This window comes from Lemur catta, chromosome 1 (genome assembly GCF_020740605.2).
Source record: "Lemur catta isolate mLemCat1 chromosome 1, mLemCat1.pri, whole genome shotgun sequence".
In the NCBI taxonomy this organism is placed as follows: domain Eukaryota; kingdom Metazoa; phylum Chordata; class Mammalia; order Primates; family Lemuridae; genus Lemur; species Lemur catta.
Window position 1 is genome coordinate 39,566,638 of NC_059128.1, and position 19,057 is coordinate 39,585,694.

Below are 19,057 nucleotides of genomic sequence, written 5' to 3' on the forward strand. Positions count from 1 at the left end.
TTCACCCCCGTCTGCCTCTCTCTGTCTCCAGTTCTCTTTCTCCTCTCTGTCTCTCTCTCTCTCAGATCCAATCTTTTAAGAGCTTCAGCACATTGCTAAGCTAAAGGGAAATTCTCTTTGATAAAGCGGTGTTTCCAGCTTCTGGGTTTTAAAACCTAAATCTATATTCAAATCTGGCTGAAGGTGTGTTCTGGGATTTATGAAAGCCTCTTAAAGGGGTAAATTTACCAAACCGTGACAAAATCATCACAATCTTACTTTAGACATCTGAAGTGGATGAGAATTTTAAAGAGACCCTTGTTTATTTAACACTGTCCATTTCCAACTCGTGGTTTATTGGCCCCGTATTTCTGCGAAGTTATTAGACTAGAGGGCAAAGGAGAAGCAGGAGCTGTCTGCTGCTGGCCGCTGGAAGGGGAGAAGCCCTCCCACGTCCCACCGCGTAGAATCTGCCCCTGTCGAACAGAACCCGAGGACATTCAGGGCGATTCAGCTGCCCCCGCCATCTGGGAGGACATCGCAAACCTCTACATAGGGCCTGGGGGGTTCCCCCGACACTGGCCACTACAGCAGTTGGATCTCCCAGTCCAAAATTTTCTGTTACTTCGTGGAGATCCCAAGCGCGTGTTCTGATATTTCTCCACCCCATCCCACCCCCAAGTGTCCCCAAGGCCTCCCTCCGGCCCTTCCCCTCTACCAGATCCACAACAACCGTTTTTCTTTTTCGCTCTTTGATGCTTTAAACATCATTGTGATCAAACTGGGGGAAATACTGTCTTTTCCCAGGGTAAGAAGGAGACTGCTTCAGGCGATCGGAGTGGATTTGCCCTTCCTTCATAGAAAGCATTGTCACGGAGACCAAGCGCACCCAACCAGTGCCTCCAACAGCCAGCGCCACCCCGGCCTTACCGCCTGGGGCACCAGTTCCTCCCTCCTCCGCCCCAGTTACAGGCTTCGGGGGCGGTCTCCAGGTGTTCCGGTACGGTGGGGGCGGGGTGAGGAAAAAAGGTCCGTACTCACCCTCCCCCCCGAGCCCAGGCCCCCAGAAAGTCTCGACTCCTGGGAACGCGACAGCCAGCGGGTCTCCGGACTGGAGCTGCTGCGGAGGGCCGGGAAGGAGCTGGGCGGACCCGGGGCCGCTCCGGGGCTCGAGGGGCCGCCAGGGCCCAAAGCTCTAGAGACACCTGCGAGGGGAGCCGCGGCCACTGAGACCCCAGCCCCAGGCCGAGCTCGAGCCACAGCCCAGCCCGGCTGCCTCGTGCGCACTCCAGTAATTCGTTAATTGCTGTAAATCCCAAGGACGGCCACATTTGATTACACATACAGTATAAGAACCGACAACAAAGCGACGAATTAATTACCAACTTCATTAACATAGGTCCCCAAATTAAAGGCAGCGAGCTGTTTCTTTGGGCCCACTTGCCACGGTGGTGGTGGTGGTTGGGGGTGGGGGGTTAGGAAGGGATTTTTTTGTTTTTCTGCACTGGAAGTTGTGTGGGAAGAGCTGTCTTCTGCTCCCACCGCCCCCACCCCCACCCCCGTTCACACGCACTCGGTAGTTCCACTCGCCGCCCCCCCCCCCCCCGCCCCCATACTCCGCCTAAGCTGTTTCTGCTTTTCTAGGGACTCAGATCCTTTTGAAAGCGCTCCGGTCCCCGCTCTCTGTGCCAGAGGAAAAGTTGGGCCGGGGGTCGCTCTTTCCGTCTCGGGTCCCCTGATCCCGACACTTCCCAGCCTCCCGGCTCTGAGCCCTGGGCTCGGGCGGCGCCAGCCCAGTTAGCTCCAAGCCGGGTTGGGCGATTGGTGGCGTTTGTTCTAACACAGAAACCCTGTTTCCAACCTGGCCGGGGCCTCCCTCATTCGCTTCCTCCCCTACAACTTGCCGACCCCACACTCGCATCCAGCGAGGACTGACCTGGTCCCCGCTGCTTCCCCCAAACTATCCCTGGGGTTAGATGGGGATGTTCGTGTTCTTTGCAGCCTGCCCTGGGCTTCTCAACTCCAAAAACCTCTCGCGCATACCGACAGTCCCGGTCGCTTGCTCGGGGACCAGAGGATATTTATAAGGGCATTAAGAATACAGAAGACATTGAGTTTTTAAAAATAGTTTGTTCTTGAACTTATCTGTCTCTCTTCCCTACATGCCCACACCTCCCTCCCAGGCCTCCTTCCTTTACCCTTTCTGGCCCTCAGCGTGGTCTGGCCCTGTTTGAGATGGCACAGTCGTGGTTTCGGGCTTCAACCTGACTTGCTTTCTGCTTCTGATCCGCACACTTATTCGCGGCGTTGAATGTGATAACCCTGTTATCCCCACACCCACCCTTCTCCAGCCTTTACTTAAGTATTTTTATCTTCCTGTCTTACGTTGTATGGGTTTCCTTTCTTCCATGCCCTAAAATAAAAAACAAAACAGGAAGAGAGAAAGGAAAGGAGTAAAGGAAGAAGAAAAGAAGGTAAGGGGAGGCCTCCTGTCCATCATTTTAATTATACAATTAGTTCACATGCTCCGGCCCATAATGTATATTTTAAGCGGAGTCCAGTGTCTTTCAAGAACATTCTGGTAATGTCGGAGGCCTGGATTTGTTGCTTGCTCGTCCCCCCGTGCAGCAGCGGCCTGTTTTCCTCCCCCTGTTGTGTGTTTTTATTATTTTCCCTCTGGCTTAGATGTGTCAATCATTCTCTCCCTGCCATTGGTTGGAGAGTTTGCGTCAAAAAGTTGCCAGAGAGGCGCTTTCTCAGCAAATCTCCCTGAGAGCGGGACCGACCTCAGCTCCAACTCAGCCTCCACTGTGATTAAAAATAAAAATCGCTAGAGCAGCCTTCACTCACCACGTCTACTTTGTATGTATCGGAGGGGCCCACGCGTGTTTTGAACTCTAGCCCCTTTCCTCATTTTCTGTTCTTTTTAAAAAAATGTTTTTGGTTGTGTTTGACTTTTTATGGAATGGTGAAGACTGCAAGGTTTCTAACTCAATACTCTCGGTTTCTTTTAGGATAGCTGGTTATTTGGAATTTTGAAGGATAATTTGATTTTTTTCTAACCTCCCATGCGACTGTAAGGTAAGTGTCCGTCTGTCTTGTCTATCTTTATCCATATCTGTGTGTCCCTCTGTCTGTCTGCCATTACCCCAATACCTCCAATAGACCGACCGATGGACCTCTGAGAACGTGGAGTTCTTTTGTAGGCTGATGTATTTGTTTTTCTTACAAATTTTGACGTGTGTAATAACGATCATTGCAAAAAAAATGTATGATCTGGAGATAAAAGCGGGAGTGGGAGAGGGAGAGAGCGTGCTCTTGGGGGCCGCCGCTTCTGCAAAACGTCGTCGAAACCTGGCGAGTCTAAGCTGGGGTGTTTTGGAGGGGTTTTGTTTGTGGCTTTGTTTTTATGTCAACGCCGTTCTGGACTTCTCCCCACGATCTTTGTGGTTTGGGCATCCCCCCCCACCCCAGATTTGGTTAGGGTGGTTTGGATGGATCCCAAGGACGTTTGTAAAGTCCGAGACAAAAAGATGCAGATGTAGCTAGATGGATAGATTGAAACAACTATATTTAAAAGGTAGGCGCCTCCTTGGGCCCGCGCGCCGGAAGCCCCGCTCGCTTGCGGGTCGGCCAGGGCCGGCGGCCGCCGCTCGAGCCTCTGCCTGTCCGCAGTGAACGTGAGCGGAAACCCGAGCGGATAACCGAGGAGGCGGGGACCGCGGGCGTCTCGTCCGGCCCAGCGCTCGCCGCTCTCTGTTTTCGGCCCCCTCGCCCCCAGCCAAGAGCAGCTCTGTCCTCGGCCTCGGCCTCTTCCAAAAGCTTCCAGGATTCCTTTTTCTTTTTAATCACTCCCCCACCCAGCCAAAAAAAAAAAAAACCAAACAAACAAAAAAACCCCTGGGAGTGCAATTACCGCTCCCCCCGCCCCCAACACACACAGTTGTCGCGGTCTCAGACTGGAGCCACCAGGCCGAACGATTGTAGAAGAATCGATTTTCAACGTGACTTTGCCGGGGATGGTTCCGAGTCGGCCCCACGTAGCCCTCCGCGCGCACCTGCGGCGGGCAGAAGTGGCGGTGAGTGGCCCCTGCGCCGCCCCAGGCCGCGGCCGGGCCGGGAACAGGAATCCTTCCAACGGGGACCGACGCTCCTCAGCTGTTCTCCGAGTGGGGCAGCGACAGGGTCCGCCCGCGCGCTCGTACACTCCCTTCCCAAGCTCGAGGACAATGAGGTGTCGTGGGTCCGGGCTGGGCCGGACCCAGGGGTTCTCCAAGGCCCAGCCTCTGCTCTCGGTTTGCCCAGTGAGGACGTCAGAAGGTCTCTGCCAGGACCGGGCCTGGGCGATGTGTCGCGCCGCAAAGAAGTCCTCGTGTTGCTGCGTTCAAGTGATTCTTGAAATCATGTGTCCGGTTTCAGGACACATTTTGGGGAACCCCAGGCTCCCGTCAGAATTCCACGGAGTGGGCTCGTGCCTCCCTTACAGATAGCGGTGGTGTGCGTGCAGGGAAGGCCGCGCAGCGCTGGCCCTGCAGTGGCGGATGACGCGGGGAGGGGACAGGGAAATCGCTCCTTGAAATTCTCCCCTGCATCCTTAGAACTTCGGGGTCAGGATGGCTCCTGCTCACCTCGGGACTTTTTACAGTCTTCAAAAGTTATTAGCACAGGAGAGGAGTTGGAGAGGAAACTCCTCCCCCCAAAGTAAGGTAGACTCCCAGACCTCTCGCAAAGCTAACACCGGGGCTTTCTCCTAACGGTAATTAATAGTCAAGGCCAACCCTTTTGGCACGTTTCTTTCTCCCTCCCTCGCTGGTGGCATAGTTGTTTGATTCCCTGAGGCCAAAAACTTTCACTCGAGTTCGCCGGATAGAGGCGAGCGCCGGCTGTTTTCCGCGGTGCCCACATATCTCCTTTTTCTTTCTTTCCTCCTCTTCGTCGTCTCCCCAGCAGCAGGCCAGTCGCCAGTCCGCGTAGTTTTGTTTCCTTTCTATCATGCAGAAAATTAATCAGCCCGGATGAGAAGCAGAGCTGAGCACGGCGGCCTGTAATTAAGGGACGTGTGCCCCTCGGATTATCTCGTTAGTTTATCAAGAAAACATTTATTATAATTAATTCTCGGACGAGGTAATTATTGTTGAGCGAGGACACAGCAACTGGTAGATGGGCTCCTTGGAAGAAAAAAAAAAAACAAGGGGGGGGCGAAGGGGGGAAGCGACAGATTGCACGAATTGACCGTTAGATATAAGGCTGCGCGGGCGACGCGGGCAGTGGAGCGGGACCACGGGCGCCAGGCCTGCGGGGCTGCGGGGCTGCCGGGCAGGGACGCGGGACCCAGCCACTCGCGCCCGAGGGTGGGAGTGCCGACCGCTGCGGGGACTCGCCGCGCGACCGCCTTCTGCTCCCGGGTAGGAGGGAGTTCTCCGGAGGCCACCTCGGGAGCAGTCATACTGAGGCTTAGATTTTTGAAAAGGTATTTCTTTTTCCCCTTCTGGACTCTGCTTCGAGAGGAAAAGAGAAAGGCTTCCTTACCCGGCTTTGAAAGTTAGATGGAAGGGCCCAGGGCCCCCTTTTTGGAGAGTGAATACCTAGGCTGGCTGTTGAGAGTACCTCGTAGTTTTGTTTTTGTTGTAACTCTTTTCCTGTTAATGGAGTAAAAAGTGAAAATAGTGTATCCCGAGAATTTTAGCCATTTTGCAATGGTAAGGGCAAAGGAGCTCCAAGAAAAATCTAGGTCCTGGTGCTTTTCTGTCCCTTACTTCCTTTTATGTTGGAATGTGCTACTTTCTTGTATGATGTGTCAGGCATTTCTAATTGAGTGAGAGCTCGACATGGAAGAACATGTCCATATTTCTCATGTGTACATCTGATATGATTTTAGGTTTCTCTATAGTACTGTAGTTCAGAACTTTCCAAGGTAGTAAGACTGTATCAAACAAAAAAACCTCCAGCTTAGAGGCTATTTAAACAAATAAATGACTGTATTTTAAAAGCAGTATTATTTTCACAGGTTCCAAATAACAGCATCTTGAAAAGAGAAGAATACAAAACATAAAGTCTTTGTTGTAGGAGAAACTAAATTAGCTTCACTGATGAATAATACAAACTCCTCCAAGAAGGACATTTCTAAAATTACATTAAATTAGATCCTAGGATAGAAAAGCATGACTTTTGTGTTCTGAATTTAAATCGGGAAGAAGTTGCAGTTACCAAGTTCCATTTGTGGAACTTTGTGCCTTGATGTCTTAAACAATGCGTATATGAAGACTCAGAGTCCTTAAAACTCTGCAAGACCTTTGTAAAAGTGAGAGAGAACTCCTAGTCTTGTTATCTGCCATTTTGAAGCAATCTCACATAGTGTCAAAGTTTCAAAGTAGGGATCCTTGCAGTATAAGGGCCACATTTTAGGAAAATAAAAGCCAGACTTGCAAACTGCCAGCCTATATTAACATCTATTTTGGATCTCTTTGCTGGGGGAGGAGGGACTCAGCTGAAGCAAGTAAATAACTTTTCTTTTTCTTCCTTTCTTTTCCCTCCTGAGTTCTTTTTCTTATAGGATTGTAGGAAACTTGAAAGGTAGGGAGAAATGCTGTTAGTTTCACAACTTTGGGTGTTTGTGTATCTACTTTCGTCAAAACTAAAATGTGCAAAACGCAGTTAGAGTTAAAAGGAAACTCTGCTGCAGCTGCTGAGGATCCAAATGTCTGAAAATTTGCTCCCGCAGGATGTGCAGCCTCCACACATCAAAATCAACATGGAAGCGACTTGCAGTGCAAATGCGCACCCATTCTACTTGCAAATGTGGGGGCCTGTCATTATCTGATTGGTGGGATTCTAACTTTACTTCACAATTTCTGGCAAGCCCTGTGCCAATCTTGGAGACTTTTTTTTTTTTGCAATATGTTTAAATATTTGATGGGCATCTATTAAAAGTTAAATACTTGTTTGTTTAGCTTTAGTTCTTTAGACACATATAATCAAGGTTCTCCAAAACCCTAATAAATCTGTTACTTACCTCAAAATCTAATTACCCAGACTACTAATTAGGTGAAAATGTACTGGAAATGACTTCAGATGTGGAATAATAGTGGTTGAGTAGTTTTTCCAAGTTTGTGGTTTAGTAAGTTGGTATTTTAGATGTTAAATGCACTGACATTTTAGGTTCACAGCAGTTGAAAGTGGTAAAAAGCTAAGATAATTAAAATCTCTGCCTTGGAAAGGCAACAGTCTGGGGAGAGGTAGATTTCTTGAATTGTTTCTTTGTTTCTCACCAATGGGCTTTGTTATCAGCATTATTTATTTAGCCAAAGAGTTCTTTGTCTCTGCAAATGGCCCCAATCAAGTTTTGTTTGAGACAATTAGCTAGTGCCAGCCAATGAGTCCTATGCAAATGTAGGGATAGGAATGCAATGTGTGCATTTGAAGGCGTGGGGTTTTGTTCTTGGGGAAGGCAGATTGTAATTGCTTTCTTCGGGTACTTTTTTTTTTTTTTTTAAGTTTAGAGTGGGGGTTGGGAAGACAGGTTTATCTGGTCTCCTTCCATCCCCTCTAGTTCCAGAGCAGCTGGGGGTCCGGGGGGGTGGGGAGTCTGCAAGTGCTTTAAAAGCCTCTGCCTTGCCTTCCACCATTTTTAGTTAGTGGTGGAACGTGGAGGAGCTGCTGCCTCCGAAGCAGTAAACCAGCACTTCTGTTTGTTTGTTTGCTTTGCCCTTAGTTCCACCACTCCAAACCCACCCACCGAGGATCCTGAACCTGTCCACTCCGGGTGAATCGAGACCTTCTGGCTGGATCCCCCCAATTTGGGCCGACTTTGCACCTCCAAACAACCTTAGCATGATGTCTTATCTTAAGCAACCGCCTTATGCAGTCAATGGGCTGAGTCTGACCACTTCGGGTATGGACTTACTGCACCCCTCCGTGGGCTACCCAGGTAAGTGAGCCCTTCGGCATTCCCACACCCGCCCTTCCCCACACCGGCCCCACCGGGATGTGACACCCTGTTTTCCCCAGGCACCCGGACTGGCAGTCACATTGTTCCCACCCCAGCTCCAGGCAAGGTCCCCACCGGGTTTTCCTTCTGAAGGCACAACCCCTGGGCATTTACTGACTGAGGAGAGAACAGGGGTTGGGAAGAAGTGAGTAGGTGGGTCTGCAACAGTTGGAGACAATCACATCTTTTATTTTTAATTTGAGTAAATAGGAGACATGCATTTGGATGGGGTAAGGAAAGTTACCGCCCTTGTCATTTGGGGGAGAGGCCCCTGCCCAAACCTCCATGTCCAATTCCTCAGAAGTGCCCTCTTGGAGAGGCTGCATTTCCTCTCCCTAGATCCTCAGTGCCCTTGGGCTTTGCAGTTTTCTCCTCCATGCCTGGGGCTTCCCCTCTGACCTCCAGGCCTTGCACCTTTAATCTCAAGAGGTGTGGTGTGACTGTGTCCAAATGCTGATGCTTTACTTTCCAATCATATCTGTTTAAAATTATCCTAGAAGTAGAAGTATGAACTATGTCCCCATTTTAAAGGATGGAGAAACAAAGGCCCGTGGAGTGTTAAAAACCATGGGAGTGGGATGGAGATTCGACCCATTAGTCCGAGCTGCCAGTCCTCAGCGATCCTTTGACTTTACAGAATAGCTTTTCTGTTTGTGTTGTGGTTTGGGGGTTGATTTTGGAGGATTTTGGTTTTTTGCTTTTCTTTTATTTCATTTGTCTTGTTAGCTTTCCAAGTGATGCTATGGTTGGAGAAATCTCCGAGGCCAGAAAGAGCAAGCTGGGGCTACTGTGGAAGGGGCAGTGTGTGTCAAGGGCTGGGCTGGAGAGCCAAGGCCAGGAAGGGATGGGGAGACCGTTGGAAGGCTCTGGGTCGAAGGGCTGTGAGGGGTAGGGGAGTGGTGTGGGGTGGAGGGTAGGGGAGTTGGAGGACCCGCAGAAACCCCTGTGACTGAGAAACTGCTCCCCCACCCTAAAGGGCCCTGGGCTTCTTGTCCCGCAGCCACCCCACGGAAACAGCGCCGGGAGAGGACAACGTTCACCCGGGCACAGCTAGATGTGCTGGAAGCGCTATTTGCCAAGACTCGATACCCAGATATCTTCATGCGGGAGGAGGTGGCACTGAAAATCAACCTGCCTGAGTCCAGGGTGCAGGTAGGGCAGATGAAGACAGAGCCATACTTCCTAACCATCCCTCCCCCAAGCATGGTGTATGTTGAGGACGAGCCCCTGGTCTTTGAGAGAACCAAAGGAAGGCTTGAAGCTCTAAATGCTCATTCAGGGGCCAGGAAGCTATTCTCCTCCCACCTCTTTTCACTTCCCATCACAACTTAATCCTGTAAGCAAGGGTCTTCCGGCCTAGGTGATAAAGCCAAGCCCTAGAACCCCTGGTGTACACAGACCCAGCCTTGAGCAGATTTCAAGGGTAGTCACGTGGTATTTTAACCTTTCCTTTCCCTATGTGCAAATCCTTCCTTATTCTCATGGAGGTTTAGGTGTGAAAGAAGCTTAGCTCCTGGACAGTCCAAATATTTTTGCTGATGAAGAAATAGAGTAAATGACTTGTTCAAGGTCATAACTAAGTTTGATGGCAGAGTCAGGCTGTAAAGCAGCTGGTGCTTTTATTAAGTAATGCAATAAAACTGTTTTCTTTGATTTCTTAAGGAATAAACAGAATTTGCTAGCTCTGGGCAATTTAACAGATAAAATATCTACATAATATCCCTAGTGACACCACCCCCCTTGTTTTATTCTTTTTATACTTGACACTGAACTGGAGAGGGAAAGTCAACTCCAACTTGCCTGGACAGCAAGCCCCATACAGAGCTCTCTGGAAACAGTATTTAGCACCTGAACCACATAACACACCTGGGAATCTCCTTCAGCTAGGATATGTTTGTGAAAGTGCCAGACATCAATGTGAACTGCAAATCAGGAAAGAGGCTTTTTCAAAGTAGGTTGGAAGAAGTTTTAGCACTTAAGTGAGGGTTGAACCAAAGTCCTCACTAAAAGAAAACAAATGGCTCTGAATGGTTGGTGGTGTTGAGCTTGGACTTGGTGGCACTGTGTTTACCACAAGTATGACACCCATACAGGGACAGCTTATTCAAGAAGACAGCTAAGGACTTATAGCCCAGAAAATGCCAGTAGTTTCTTTAATAAGCCCCCTCACACACCAAATACAGCCCCTTCATTGCAGAACATGAACAGAATTTTCAAACATAAAGAGAATTTTCAAAGTTGCAGGCAGATGATTAAGTTGATAAGCCAGTGAACATACTACAGGAAACTGAATCTATGTATTGAGTGGCACTACTCAGAAGGCACAGACTCTTTGAGTCTCAGACTAGCAGAGAGGTTTATGCTGGAGCTCAAAGCAGAGTACATATAAGTTATTGCACTTACCACAAAGAAGGAAATAATGGCTTTCAGACTGCTTTCCTCAACAGATTCATGTCTTCTCCTTGGAGGTTTCTCTTACGAGTCTTCTAGGGGAGACAAAAAATAGGGCGATGAAACCAACTTCCATATTAGCAGTTGCTCTCTAAAAGATGGACTGTAAACTGTTTGAGTTTAGGCTGTTCTTGTTGACATTTAACAACAGAATTGTTTTCCCTCACTTCTGTTTCTCTCCAAAAGATATAGATACATTCTGTTCCACTGTAAGAGTGTTCCAAAATATAGCTGGGTCTATTCTGTCTATAACTGTGTATTAGAGGTGAAATAATAGGAAAGTGAGGTGGAAGGTTTTTAGCTTTACGATTTAGGGGATTGTCTTAAATTTTATTGTTCTGGGCTAGGAATAAGGCAGGGTCAAGCACTTTTCGGCAGAGTCACCCAAACTTTCCTACAATTCCGGGAGTCTATATGAGAGTGCCAGGTAATAGGTCTTCAGTGGTGGGGAAGATTGTCTGCTTAGCTGATCTTAGATGATCTGTCCATGTAGGATAGACTTACAATTTGGGAGCCACTCTTGTCCCTAGGGAGTTACTGAAATCATGTTAAAGATGTTTCTTTCCCTTTGAAGGTGTGGTTTAAGAATCGAAGAGCTAAGTGCCGCCAACAACAGCAGCAACAACAGAATGGAGGTCAAAACAAAGTGCGGCCTGCCAAGAAGAAGACATCTCCAGCTCGGGAAGTGAGTTCAGAGAGTGGAACAAGTGGCCAATTCACTCCCCCCTCTAGCACCTCAGTCCCAACCATTGCCAGCAGTAGTGCTCCTGTGTCTATCTGGAGCCCCGCTTCCATCTCCCCACTGTCAGATCCCTTGTCCACCTCCTCTTCCTGCATGCAGAGGTCCTATCCCATGACCTATACTCAGGCTTCAGGTTATAGTCAAGGATATGCTGGCTCAACTTCCTACTTTGGGGGCATGGACTGTGGATCTTATTTGACCCCTATGCATCACCAGCTTCCTGGACCAGGGGCCACACTCAGTCCCATGGGTACCAATGCAGTCACCAGCCATCTCAATCAGTCCCCAGCTTCTCTTTCCACCCAGGGATATGGAGCTTCAAGCTTGGGTTTTAACTCAACCACTGATTGCTTGGATTATAAGGACCAAACTGCCTCCTGGAAGCTTAACTTCAATGCTGACTGCTTGGATTATAAAGATCAGACATCCTCGTGGAAATTCCAGGTTTTGTGAAGACCTGTAGAACCTCTTTTTGTGGGTGATTTTTAAATATACTGAGCTGGACATTCCAGTTTTAGCCAGGCATTGGTTAAAAGAGTTAGATGGGATGATGCTCAGATTCATCTGATCAAAGTTCCAGGAGGCATAGAAGGAAAAATGAAGGGCCTTAGAGGGGCCTACCAACCAGCAACCTGAAATGGACAAACCAATCTACTTAAGATCCTGTCATAGTTTTAGGTCATTGGTTTTCCTGATTTGCAAAGTGATCAAAAGCATTCTAGCCATGTGCGACCAAACACCACCAAAAAGAAACAAAGTCAAACAAAACTTAAGTTGTGAGGGAAGGGGGGGAAGGTCACATCCTTCTGAAGCAGAAATGTTCCAATGTTTTAGCCAATCCTTGGTTGAATCTTAGGAATGAACAGTGTCTCAAGCTCATTCACGTTTCATGACCAACTGGTAGTTGGCACTGAAAAAACTTTTCAGGGCTATGTGAATTGTGCGACTGATTGTCCTAGATGCACTACTTTATTTAAAAAATAATGTTCATAAGGAGTCAATATGTAGTTTAAGAGACAATCAGTGTGTGTCTTATATAAATGGTACATCTGTGGTTTTTAATCTGTGCTAGACTTCAAAACTGTGATCTCCTGTTATTGTATGCAACCTTGAACTCCACCTCTGTAGGGGTTCTTCTGTGATTAAATAGGTTATAATTATAAGCAAAATTCAGAGCAACTGAGTACTGATCTAAAAAGATTACTTTTGGCTGGAGGGGAGCTGCACTGAAACTTTACAACAAAAATGTCTCTGGACAAGGAGAGTGAGAGAAGAGAAACAAGGACATTAATTCATCTGTAATTTACTGTTGGTAAGCCTAGCAGTAAAGAGACATTGGTCAATTGCTCTGACCCTGATGAATTATTAAAGTGAGATCATTGTCGTTTATGCTTGCAGATGTTAACTGGAAAAGTTATATATGCATAAACCTTTTCTTCCTGGATTTGGCAGATATGTATAATTATATTAAAATGGTTCTAGCACAACATTGGGTCCAGTTTAATTTTACACGACTATCTATGTGAATGAGAAGCCGACATTCAGCCTCTCGTTTCCAAAACACATTTTTCTTAGGGGAGAGAGGAAATTAGCAAACTTCATTTTTATTTTTTGGGCTAATCCATGGATGGACTAGATATGAATGACAGTGGTATGTAAACTTTTGTGACTTTTATCAGGATTGCTGTGATTGAATTTAGAGAGCCTAACAATCATTAGGATCTTGTTCTCCCTGCTTTTCCCTCCCTGCCACAAACCTGAACGATGTCTTAGTCACTTTATTAGTATGTTTTCAAATAGATCAGTTTTATAAGGGTGGGGGGAAGAACTGGAGTATCTCTGGAAAAATGAGAATGACAAGAATTTCTTGTTTCTATTCTCTTATTTGGTTAAGGGGACTCTTTTTTAACTTCCGAAAAATCTGAGGTAAACATGAGAGGAGGAGTGTAATCAGAATCTGAAAGCAATTCAGGCAGAAATGATTTCTGAACAAAAGAGTTTCAGAAAAGTTTTAAAACCTATAATTTCAGTAGTTGAACATAAGGTACCCTGGTCAATTGTGTGTGTATGTGTGTGTGTGTTTAAAGAAAGTGCTGAGGGAAAAAATGGGTACCTTTTCAGTTGTACCTGCATTTTGTAAACCAGTCACCAGAAAAGACAAATGGGCCAATGATCATGGTGCTCCTCAGGTAAAAGCAATATTTAATTTCATTTTAAACTTCCTACGCTCTTAAATTGGACCAAAATTAAGTGACTCTTGATTGTAACTTTTTAAATGAAGGTTAGCAGTCGCAACCATTTTGTTTTCTGGCTACTTCATGTTTCCCTCCCTGGCTGCATATGCATGCTCTCTTGAACTCTATGTAATCTTCCCTAAGAAGTAAATTGTTTTACTGCTATACAAGATGCAATAGTTTACAACCAACACTTAAGGCAAAAATCTGATGGCAAGATTTTCCAGTACCTATGGATAATAGTCATCCTACCATGGTTTACACCGAAGTGAAATTGGGGCCTGAGAGAGAATCTTTGCTTAAAGCTTTTCCCAGATTCAGGGTCTTAATCTCTCAGCTTTTCTCATGTAACAGTAAAGCAGATCCAAAACAACCATTTTCTCACACTGCCTTTATTTTTCGGGATGGCCCTTTAAGGGTCGGGAAAGATTACCCTTTCTTTAAAAACAATAATGACGACAAACATCAGGCTACTCAGTAAATAACGCAGTTTGCAGTTTCTCTCCTGAAACTTAAAAGGAGGAGGTGAGAATGAAGAGGCACTGAGCACCCTCTGAAACTAATTTTTCCATCACCTTTGCACAACTTCGTTGAACTGAGACCACGCAGTTCCCTTTGAATTGAAGGCGAAGCAGAAATGAATTCCCCCTGACCGAAGGCAACGGAGGGAGGGAAAAGGGGCGGAGAGCAAGCTCTAGCTTAAAGACAACCAGAGAGTTCCACTCCCAGTCAAGACTGGTTTTAATGAAGTTAATAAGCCCAATAATGGTGATACTTGGTGCTGAAATAACGCCGTCCTCCAAAGGGGTCAGGGAGCTACTTCAACTACATATCCGCAATTAACAAGTGAGGCGGGAGTATAATCTTCGTTTCGGAGGGCAGAGACGAGGGTGGGGATAGTTTGGTTTACAAAGATCTGTCGCCCCAAACCTTTATCTTTCCCACAAAGATTCTTGGCCCTTTGTATTTCACCTTGGGAGTGTTTCTTTCCTTCATAGATAAGAAGAGAAATTCAATCAAGTCAATTAAGTTCCGGCTTTCGAAACCTCCAGGTTTTAGATAATGGTCAGTTTCCTCCACTCCTCTCCCACACGGTTTCCCTAATCTCACCTTTCCTGGGGGTGTCCCCATCGCAGCCTCGCACCGCCACCTCCCCAGGCGGAAGACGCCGGGAGGCCCCGGGCGGCCCTGCGAGGAGGAACGTGGTGCCGCAGGGAGGGCCGAGCGGCTCGCGCGCTTGGCCGAGTCTCGGCGCTCTTTCTTAGGAGCTAGGTTTTCTCAATCTTTAATGCCCAACCGGAGTTACCCAGGAAGAGCACTCGCATCTCTGCTCCGGGGTCCCGGGCTGGCGCAGAGGCCCGAGCCGGCTCTCCGGGCCAGCCCTGCGGGGCAGGCAGGGGTGAGATTGAGGCCCTAGTCTCGCCGGGTTGCCTTCTTTCTGGTCCGGCTCTGCCCGGGTCGGAGCCCAGGACCTCACCTGAGCCGCAGCCCGCCCCACTCGGCCTAGTCTGCAGGCCTCGGGGCCGCCGGGCCCAGCTCCCGCCTAGGCCCGGGGCGCTGTGGGCCGCGGGAAGGTCCCAGCCAGAGCCGCGAGGCCCGCGCGCCGTCCGCCCTCCCGGTCCCCCCCGCACGCCCTGAAGCCCGGCCTCCAGGTCAGCCGCCGGCCTGGGCGCCGGTCGCCGGGTGTCCTCGCGGCCTGGCGGACTTCAGGGGTCGGGTCGGCTTCGGGCATGGCCCGGCCGGGCGGCGAGCGCCCCTGAACCGGAAGGGGCTAAGGCCCAGACCGACTGAGAGGACGGCGAGCTGCGTCCACCGGCCCCCGAGAGGGCGAAAGCAAGCCTGGCCCGGCCCGCTGCCTTTCCACATCTCCCGGGAGGATGCGCTGCGGACGGCTGGGGAGGGACCGCGCCTCCGGGCTGGGAAGGGCGAGGCTGCGGCCGCCGCCACACCAGGGGCTCCAGCCACGTCTGCCGCCCCCTGCGGTCCGAGCAGACCGGGCCCAGCTGGGCCTGCCTGGGGCTCCCGGGTATCCCCTCAGCAAAGCCAGGTGCTTCAGCTAGTGGGTCTGGGGCAGTTCGGCCCTCCGCTGTCCCCCTCTCTCCCCGCCCCGGCTCTGAGCTGAGGCTTTCGGGGGAAGCCTGAGGAATTACCTAAGTGACCCTTGGCTCATCCCTCTTCTCCCACCTCCCTGTATTTCCTTTTAAACCAAGAGCCCTCTCTTTTTCTTTTCGGACTGGTCGCAGCACTCAGCGGCCCTGAAGGCCAGAGGCCGGTTATGGAATGGGGAAGCTGTCCCTTCGGCGTCCCGGGCAGGGCCAACTTGCCTAGCAGCCCATTCCGGTTACCTGCAGGGCAGGGTCTGCAGTCAAGTGCCCGCCTCCACTTAACCAGAAGCGGGCGCCCGGGCGGCCAGCTCTGGCGCGCACACATGTTCGAACCCGCATCTCATACCCGGTGAGAACCTCGCTGTTGTTACCGGGACAAAGCTGTAACCCAAAACCAGGCGTGCCACTGCTAGGTGGTGGTTTATTGCATACAGGAACGTGTTTTTAATCATGCAAAAGAGGAACACAAAGGAGTCGGGCTGGAGACCAGCGCATCCCGCTCAAATGGAAGCAGACGTCGCAGAAAACAACTAGAAAGAGAAGATGCAGCGTCGGCTCAGCCATGACTTCCGCCTGTGTTTTGCCTTCCTTTGAAACCTTAAAAGACGGCGATCTCTCTCCCTTTCGTACCACTAAAGGGTCCAAGCCCCCATCACGCATCTACATGCCCAGATCTGCGACCAGTGCTCTGATTTTCTCTCCTAAACCACCCGAGCCTGTTGGCGCAGGGTGTTCTGATAAAACCTGATCCTCCTAGTCGCCTCATTTCCGCCCTTGGGTTAGTGTGATACAAAACACGGGGAGCCCCTGGGATTTTTCCCTGGGATGGGGAGAGCAAAACCCCAAACAAAACCCATCCCGATGTTTTTTGGTATTAGGCTCTGAAACTGCACAGATTATAGGATTTGTCTCGGACAGAATTAACATTACATGTGAAACCGTAGTGCCCCGGTGTATTGAGACACGTTGTATAGGATTGCTTGGAGCATCTCTTCCAAACTGACTTTTAATAGCAACATGAGACCTTCAATAATAATAGGGGTTTTTAAAATCTGATTAAAATAAAATCTAGACGTTATTTGGAAAGGGTAGTTTCTCTGATGGAAGCTATTCGAAGGAAACGGAACCAAATTGTGAACTGGAGGAAGCTTCTGTATGCAGAAGTGGCTGGAGAGGAGGAAGCAGGCATGTGTTTGAAAAGCCTTCTACTATGCAGCAGTCCTCACAACCAAGGGAGGACCCCCAATGTTAAAGAGAAACAGCCAGACTTCCTCTCTTGCAAGCAGTGTTTTATGTTTAAAAAAACCAACCTGCTGCCCACTGCAAACAAACAATAAGCAAATTCAAATAAAGGAGCCCTACAAGTCCAACCCATTTGGTCAAAGATAACTGCAGGTGCCAGGGCACCCAGGCTATCACCAGGGGGAGGGTCGCTTCCAATTTTGTTTTTCTCCTGGAGGGAAAGTCAAACACCATGAGGTCTATGACTCACTTTTATTCCTTAATCTCCCCCACCCTTTACCTTTAATTCTTAGTGGAAACTCGGTACTTTGAAACCAAAACAAAACAAGAAAGAATCCCACAGCAAATATAACTAGGTAACTAGGTAAAGTGAATTGACTTGTTGCAGCACCTCGAGGAAGAAAGGTGTCTAAGAATCAGATGGAATTCTCCACCATCCTCCCTACTGCCCCTGCCTTGGTTTGTCTACTGCAGATATGCAAAGGGGGACTTTTGATTAAGGATTTCTTGTCTATTTGACAACATTAGGAAACATTTCCAGCGGAGGGCTTCTTTAAAAATAAGATGCATTTCTAGCAGCCATATCATTGATGACTGCTTTTTTCGTGCCCCTTGGACTCCCCATGAAGGGGCCAGCATATGTCACCTTTGGGAGCCATAGGCCTGCTCCCCTCTCCCTGGTTCCCCAGGCAAAAGCCGGAAAGCACCTTTTAGAGACAAGTTCTGGGTGGGGGGAAGACTCTCTCTTAGGCTCTGCCCCCAGTCTCCCAACTGAAATCTCCTGAGGCCTTAGACTAACTACACTGAAACCAGAAAATCACTGATGGCAGCCTTGAGTTGTTAAAATCTGTTCCTAGAACCAATAGTCACATTTTAGAATCACGGACCATTAATAAAAATCTCCTTAACATTCAAATGTTTCTAAAATGCGTTGATAGCGGATTACTGGGGCCTAATGGACGTCATGTGTGGTAACATGGTCTCTGAGTACCAGGGTTCTGGAGTGGGTGTCTGACCACAGCTACCTGATTATCAGCTTACAGCCAACCCACTTTTTAGCTGCAATACTCTTAAGAAGAGGCGTTCTTCCCGGCAGAGCCAGACTCTTAGCGTTCTTCATTTAACTAATTTAACAACTGCATAGTGTCTGGAAAGACGACAGAAAAACCTGCTGGTAGGCGTAAGGGGAGTGGGTCGCTGGCCACCGCCCCTCCCCTCTGGCTTTAATGGAGCGATGCCCGAAAGGCGGTGGCTGCAGCAGATCGAGGCCCTCGCCGAGATACCTAAGGTCTAGGGCGTCTCCGATTGTCTCCTCCCGCGCCTCTCTACCTCGAGCCATCTCCGAGTCCAATCCGTGAAGTGGTTGTTCAGTTAGCGTCTACATGGCCCGCCACGTCCGGGAAAACTAGCAGGGCTCCCCTGCTGGCGGCGGGGCAGACTTCGGGCCCGGGTGAGCGCGGTCGACAGCGTTAAGAACTCGCTGGCAGCGGCCAGGACACCAGGGAGAGTGCCGGTTCCGGGGTTTCTCCAGAAAACTTGGCAAAGGCACAGCATTCTCCATCCCCGCCTCTCACATAACTAAGCGAAGGTCCCTGATGGCTAGGCCTTCTCTGGCTGCAAAGCGCACACCTGCGTCGCCCCGGGGGTGGGGGGCTCCCTTTCCCGGGCACGCGCCGCCAAGCTAAAGTCATTTGGCAAGTCTAGCGAGTACCAGAAGAGGCCGGGAGTTACTCAGGGTGCTCAGGGGGGCTCAGGGGCAGCTTTCTGGCCCCCTGGGTGGGACATCGGGATCACGACCCCAAACCCGCCCTCCGACGGGCACCAGCCCAGAGGCGGGCCTGGAACCTACGGAGCCCGAAGCCCTGCTGCCGGCCGCACGTGGCGGGGCCGCCAGGTCCCCCGCGGAGTGGCAGACTGCGGTTAGCCCAGGCCTGGCGGAAGCGAAGGCTCGAGCCCCTGGGCACATTGCCGCCGCGCTCGTTAGCGGAGGACCGGGGTGCATGGGGACAGGCCTCCTCCAATCGCTTCCGTGGTCTTGACTAGGATCAGAGCGTGGTGGGTGTGGGCATAACGACGCCAGGTGGGAACGATTTTCCCTCAGCCTAGCAGACGTGGGCGTTAGTCCCGCCGCACGCCAGGACTGCGGCCCCATGCTGGGCGGGCTCCGAAGTCCAAGCTTCCTCCCTCCAGCTCCTTGTGGTGCAAAGACGCGGGAACTGAGACAGGCTTGGCCTCAAGGCTCCGGGCCTGGCGTAACCCTGTCTCCTGGGTCCGGGTTGGGCCTGCAGCCCGGAACTGAGTGTGTCGGGGCCCGCAA

The 19,057-nt window shown here is 49.7% G+C and overlaps 1 protein-coding gene across 4 annotated transcripts; it reads left to right on the forward strand.

Annotated features, from left to right (window-relative positions):
• Nucleotides 1-2,737: 2,737 nt before the first annotated feature.
• Nucleotides 2,738-12,646, forward strand: OTX2 (orthodenticle homeobox 2). 4 transcript variants are annotated; one of them, XM_045554918.1, is made up of 6 exons: nucleotides 2,738-2,841; nucleotides 2,994-3,060; nucleotides 6,533-6,552; nucleotides 7,691-7,906; nucleotides 8,967-9,118; nucleotides 10,992-12,646. In XM_045554918.1, exons 4-6 carry the CDS (start codon nucleotides 7,810-7,812, stop codon nucleotides 11,610-11,612), a joined length of 870 nt encoding a protein of 289 aa, XP_045410874.1. In that variant the 5' UTR covers nucleotides 2,738-2,841; nucleotides 2,994-3,060; nucleotides 6,533-6,552; nucleotides 7,691-7,809; the 3' UTR covers nucleotides 11,613-12,646. The 4 variants fall into 4 exon arrangements, with proteins under 4 accessions (XP_045410874.1, XP_045410865.1, XP_045410891.1 ...); XM_045554909.1 differs by lacking the exon at nucleotides 6,533-6,552 and having other exon boundaries at nucleotides 8,943-9,118; XM_045554935.1 differs by lacking the exon at nucleotides 6,533-6,552.
• The last annotated feature ends 6,411 nt before the right edge of the window (nucleotides 12,647-19,057 follow it).